Source organism: Pristiophorus japonicus, chromosome 3, assembly GCF_044704955.1.
Source record: "Pristiophorus japonicus isolate sPriJap1 chromosome 3, sPriJap1.hap1, whole genome shotgun sequence".
In the NCBI taxonomy this organism is placed as follows: domain Eukaryota; kingdom Metazoa; phylum Chordata; class Chondrichthyes; family Pristiophoridae; genus Pristiophorus; species Pristiophorus japonicus.
This window is the reverse complement of record NC_091979.1, coordinates 222,697,613-222,703,612: the sequence shown is the minus strand read 5'-3', so window position 1 is coordinate 222,703,612 and position 6,000 is coordinate 222,697,613. Positions and strand designations below refer to the sequence as shown.

Here is a 6,000-nt window from a genome sequence, read left to right as displayed (position 1 = left end):
CCTGTTCTTTGAGGTCCCCCCCCCTGTTCTTTGAGGTCCCCCCCCCTGTTCTTTGAGGTCCCCCCCCCTGTTCTTTGAGGTCCACCCCCCTGTTCTTTGAGGTGCCCCCCCTGTTCTTTGAGGTGCCCCCCCTGTTCTTTGAGGTGCCCCCCCTGTTCTTTGAGGTGCCCCCCCTGTTCTTTGAGGTGCCCCCCCTGTTCTTTGAGGTCCCCCCCCCTGTTCTTTGAGGTCCCCCCCCCTGTTCTTTGAGGTCCCCCCCCCCTGTTCTTTGAGGTCCCCCCCCCCTGTTCTTTGAGGTCCCCCCCCCCTGTTCTTTGAGGTCCCCCCCCCCTGTTCTTTGAGGTCCCCCCCCCTGTTCTTTGAGGTCCCCCCCCCTGTTCTTTGAGGTCCCCCCCCCTGTTCTTTGAGGTCCCCCCCCCTGTTCTTTGAGGTCCCCCCCCCTGTTCTTTGAGGTCCCCCCCCCTGTTCTTTGAGGTCCCCCCCCCTGTTCTTTGAGGTCCCCCCCCCTGTTCTTTGAGGTCCCCCCCCCTGTTCTTTGAGGTCCCCCCCCCTGTTCTTTGAGGTCCCCCCCCCTGTTCTTTGAGGTCCCCCCCCCTGTTCTTTGAGGTCCCCCCCCCTGTTCTTTGAGGTCCCCCCCCCTGTTCTTTGAGGTCCCCCCCCTCCTCGTGTTCTTTGAGGTCCCCCCCCCTCCTCGTGTTCGTTGAGGCCCCCCCCTCCTCGTGTTCGTTGAGGCCCCTCCCCCTCCCCGTGTTCGTTGAGGCCCCTCCCCCTCCCCGTGTTCGTTGAGGCCCCCCCTCCTCGTGTTCGTTGAGGCCCCTCACCCTCCCTCCCCGTGTTCGTTGAGGCCCCTCCCCCTCCTCGTGTTCGTTCTCCTCCTCGTGTTCATGGAGGCCCCCCTCCCTCCCCGTGTTCTGAGGCCTCCCCCCGTGTTCTTGCTAAATATTTCTGTTGTTTTCGTGTCTAATTGGGACACTTTTTCTTTAGCCATCAGTGGCTCTACCCACAAACCTCAACGCCCCTCAGACAACAGCACAAATCACTGTCTCTTACCCAACTCCCCGGGCGACACAGCAGCAAACCCAACCCCAGAAGCAGCGGGTCTTCACCGGAGTTGTAACCAAGCTACACGACACGTTTGGATTTGTGGATGAGGACGTCTTCTTTCAGCTGAGGTTTGTGCCTTGTATTTAACTTTACACATGATAGTAGCAGGAGGAGGCAATGAAGCTCCTCAAGCCTGTTCTGCCTTTCAATTAGATCATGGCTGATCTGTATTTTAACTTCATCTCCCCGCCTTGCTTCCGTCTCTTAATACCGTTGCCTAACAAAAATCTATAACTCTCAGTTTTGACATTTTCAATTGACTCCAAGAATCAACAGCTTTTTGGGGAGAGAGTTCCAGATTTCCACTACCCTTTGTGTGAAGAACTGCTTCCTGATATCACCCCTGAATGGCCTAGCTCTAATTTGAAGGTTATGTCCTCTTGTTCTGAACTCCCCCACCCCCTACTCACCCACCCACCAGAGGAAATAGATTTTTCTCTATTTGTCGATTTTAGCTATAAGGAAAGATTGAATAGGCTGGGTTTGTTTTTCTTTTAAACAGAGGAGACGGTATATAAAATTATGAGAGGCCTAGATAGAGTAGATAAGAAGGACCTATTTCTCTTAGTAGAGCGGTCAATAACCAGGGGGCACAAATTTAAAGTAATTGGTCGGAGGATTGGAGGGGATTTGAAGGGAAATTTTTTCACCGAGGGTCGTGGGGGTATGGAACTCACTGCCTGAAAGGGTGGTAGAGGCAGAAACCCTCAGCACTTTTTTAAAAGTACTTGGATATGCACTTGGAAGTGCCATAACCTACAGGGCTACGGACCAAGAGCTGGAAAGTGGGAATGGGCTGGATAGCTCTTTATCGGCTGGCGCGGACACGAAATAGCCTCCTTCGCACTGTAAATTTCTACGATTTTACCCCATCAACTCCTTTAATTATCTAAAACACCTCAATTCTGCGAGGCCACGTTTCTTCCCTTTTCAGGGAGAGGGATAACTTCGGTGGCTAGGGAACGGAGTTTGTGGGGAGGACTGAAGACAGTGGCTTGTTGGGGGAAATTTCAGCTCATCTAGGACTGGATGTCGAACAAGTTGCCGTCTGACAACACAGACAGTGGAGGGGTCGAGTGAGGTGGTGGTGAGGTAGAGCTTGATATCGTCAGCGTACATGTGGAACCTGTCGCTGTGTCTTTGGTTGATGTTGCCGGGGGGGCAGCGTGTAGATGAAGAAGTGGAGGGAGTTGAGGATAAATCAGTTACCAAATGACAGTTGTCATTCCCTGTTGCATCAGGCACTTCCCTCGAGCGCATGCACCACCATATACCTGGTCGCTGCTCCAGCTCGGGTGGAGGTTTGTGCCACTGAGGACAGAGGGCAGATTGTTAATGGGGAACTCAACTAAAGCTTAACAAATGAAAACAGATTGTCAGTTAAACTTGAGTGTTTTTGTCATACTGAGACTTTCCCATTTCAAAATTTGCATTCTGTGAAGTTCTAGATTATGCATGCGTGTCTTAATTCCTCTCACTGCTTTCATGTATTGACTATATTTGCGTGTACACCAGTGCTGTGAAAGGCAAGGCGCCCCAGGTCGGAGACCGGGTGCTGGTGGAAGCTGCTTACAACCCGAACATGCCCTTCAAGTGGAATGCACAGCGAATACAGACTCTGCCCAATCAGGTGAGCTTTGCTGAATGAAGCAGCTGGGAATTTTGGTTTGATACTTTCATACTTTGTGTTTTTGTTGTGAAAATCCAAACTGGATTTTTAAAAAGATATTATTGAAAGACTGTCCAAGATAGTGCTCTCCATGGCTCTTCTACAAAGACTTCATGTGAAAAATGCAGTTTTACGTGTAATTCCCATCTTCAGGTCGGGTGCCAATATCTGGTTGCAGTTCCCCGGGCAGTGACAGGTCAACAGTACCCCACCAAAGTGACATTTGCCATGTGCAAGTCCAGACATGGCAAATGGGCCATTCAACATGAGGAGCATCACAGATGTGCTTAATTCTGCCTTTACAAATAAAAGGCAAAATAAACACTGCAATTTCTGGAAATTTGAAACAGAAAAGTGCTGGAAATGTTCGGCAGGTCAATGTTTCAGACAGCTGCATGTATCCAGCATGTTCTGAGTCTGTCCTTAGCTGAACTCCCCAATCCCCAACATACACACACACACTTTGCAGAAGAGTTCATAAGATCGGCATGAGATGGGGATTTTGGGCTACTCCATTGTTTTTCTTTTCCCTTCCAAGCCCAGGAGCACTGACTATTCACCCTGTGACTGCAGTTGAACCTGGGAACTTTTAGAGCTCCTGTCATCTGAACTTTTCAAATCTAGTTGCAGAAATGTGATCCTGTAGCAGGTTATACTTGGAGCTGGGACTGTGGTGACAGCAACCCTAAGCATGTGGTGAAGGTGTTCAGATATATATATGTATAATATGACAGTTTTGCCCTCTGTGTTGAAGGACAAGTGAACTCAACTATTTTTCTTCTTTCGACTTCCTAGAGTCAGACCCAGCCACTGATCAAGACGCTTCCGACTGTCATGCAGCCTCTCACACAGCAGCCGTATGGTGTCCCGCCACAGACCCAGGCCCAGTCTCTCTTGCAGGCATCCATGGCAGCAGCTCCCCTCACTCCTTTGCTCTCAGCACAGCCTCAACCATTACTCCAGCAAGCACAGCAGAAACGTAAGTCACCCACAAGACCTGCATTCACATTACTAGCCTTTGTAGATTAAACGCAAATCCCCTTCGCGATGTACATTTACATTACTAACCATTGTAGAGCAGCTATCAGAGTGCATTCCAAGGTCTTTTCCAAATACGGGATGCTGCAAGTTCCTTCCTTGATGGCATCTGCTCCCTCCTTGCAGTACATACCCTGAGAGTGTTGTATGGGACAGTGCAGAGGGAGCTTTACTCTGTATCTAACCCATGCTGTACCTGCCCTGGGAGTGTTTGATGGGGCAGTGTAGGAGCAGCTTTACTCGGTATCAAAACCGTGTGTACCTGCCCAGGGAGTGCTTGATGGGGCAGTGTAGAGGGAGCTTTACTCTGTATCTCACCTGTGTTGTACCTGCCCTGGGAGTGTTTGATGGGACAGTGTAGAGGGAGTTTTACTCTGTAACTAACCTCATGCTGAACCTGCCCTGGGAGTGTTTTGAGCTGGGAAACACTAGAGTAAGCTACTGGGGGTTACAGGTTTGTCCCTAGTAGTGGTTCTAACATGGAGCATTTCCAGGACTGAAGTAGGAACATTCCATGAGAAGCATTTCAGCACCTTTTATCTTGTTGCAAACTGGTACCAATGTAGTGACAACATTGATTATGTTAACAACGAGTGCTTAAAATGGAAACGGTCGCATTCCCAGCACTGACATCCCACACCTTGAGCAGGACAAGCATTCTCAGAAAAAACTCATAAAGCCCCTCATAGTGAAAGTTGTTAAAAACTTCATTCCAGAAACAAAAGACGACCGCTTTGAGCCTTACGTATGTTTTGATATTTTTCTGTCTTGTAATGATGCTTTACTTGTGCTCCTGTTGTAGCTGGGTTGCTGCAACCACCTGTGCGAGTCATTCCACAGCCGCAAGTTGTCAGGAGGATTGAGCCGCCATCCAGATTCATGACCCGGAATGAGAGATTGGAAATAACAATAACCAGGAAAGATGAAAGAAGGTACTGCGGCAGATATTACTGTGTGCTTGGATCAAATCACAACCTACACTCTGTGCACATCATCGCTCTGGATTTGTTTTTGAATCATGTGGTAAATTGGTAAAAGCATTCCTCGATGCTGAATGTTAACCAATCTCAACCAGGACAATAACTGGGGCGAGCCTCAGTGTTCCTTCGCTGAAGTGGGGAAAACAGCCTGGGATCCTATTTCCGATCAGGATCCACCGTCCCCTGCTGGAAAAGTTCCTGTGTGGATGCCAACTCGGGTCGGGAGCAGGCTCTGCTGCAATGCCCCTCGTGGTGGAGCGGCCTGCTGGCATTGAATGGCCCCCTGGGCAGGGTAGTGGAGGGCTGCTGGGACATGTGGTGGGAGACCAAGCAGGACTTGGCACCTTCAGGAATGGAAGGCAAAGAGTTAGATTACATATTCTACGTACAGCAACATTTAACAGTGCTGGGCATCCTGTGAATAAGACTCAATACTTCTTACAGATAACCAATACAATTAGAAAACGTTTACTTTTTTTCATTTTAAGTTTTAAGCAGCGATTTGTTATTTTTGGTACAATTTAGAAAGAAAGACTTGCATTTATATATCGCCTTCACGACCATGAGATGTCCCAAAGCAAATTAAGTACTTTTGAAGTGTAGTCACTGTTGTAATGTAGTGACGTGCAGCCAATTTGGACATTCTTTTGACTCAGAAATTATGCCTTGGCTATTCTGTACGAAGGATAGCTTTGTCTCTGCTAGATTTGAATGCAATGCAAAACAGTTTTGCCTAAAGTGACTTTTCTTAAATTGTGATTCTCTCATAACCGTGACAGGGACAGGAGGCGTTCACGTGAGCGGTCACCCCAGCGCAAACGGTCCCGAGAACGATCGCCACGGCGAGAGAGGGACAGGTCGCCAAGAAGGCAGAGACGTGCTGTTCCTCGCTACACTGTTCAGTTTTCCAAGTTTTCCTTGGATTGGTATGTGTACAACTGACTAGATATTATTACTGACCATGTTTGTGAATGGGGCACAATTTCAAGAACTTGCTAATAGATTAGGTTTTTTAGTGAGTTTTTGTGTTCATTGAGGTGAGGGATGTTAGTGTTGGAGGATGAATCTCTACCCATTTTGCATACCTTGCTAATTCAAGTATGACCGGTGTTAGGAGTACCTCAGTCTCGACCTCAGAAGCTGCCTGATTTTTTTTAGTTTTGCTTTGATTTTGTTTGCGATGGGGAGGGAAGGACCATCCATTTATAT

At 48.5% G+C, this 6,000-nt stretch overlaps 1 protein-coding gene across 1 annotated transcript in view; it reads left to right on the top strand.

Annotated features, from left to right (window-relative positions):
* Positions 1 to 6,000, top strand: part of ccar1 (cell division cycle and apoptosis regulator 1) — a 122,905-nt gene that overhangs the window by 43,751 nt on the left and 73,154 nt on the right. The window contains exons 4-8 of the mRNA XM_070873895.1: positions 985 to 1,172; positions 2,620 to 2,734; positions 3,569 to 3,752; positions 4,614 to 4,743; positions 5,571 to 5,717. Coding sequence (XP_070729996.1) covers positions 985 to 1,172; positions 2,620 to 2,734; positions 3,569 to 3,752; positions 4,614 to 4,743; positions 5,571 to 5,717 — 764 coding nt within the window. The remainder of the gene's footprint in view (positions 1 to 984; positions 1,173 to 2,619; positions 2,735 to 3,568; positions 3,753 to 4,613; positions 4,744 to 5,570; positions 5,718 to 6,000) is intronic.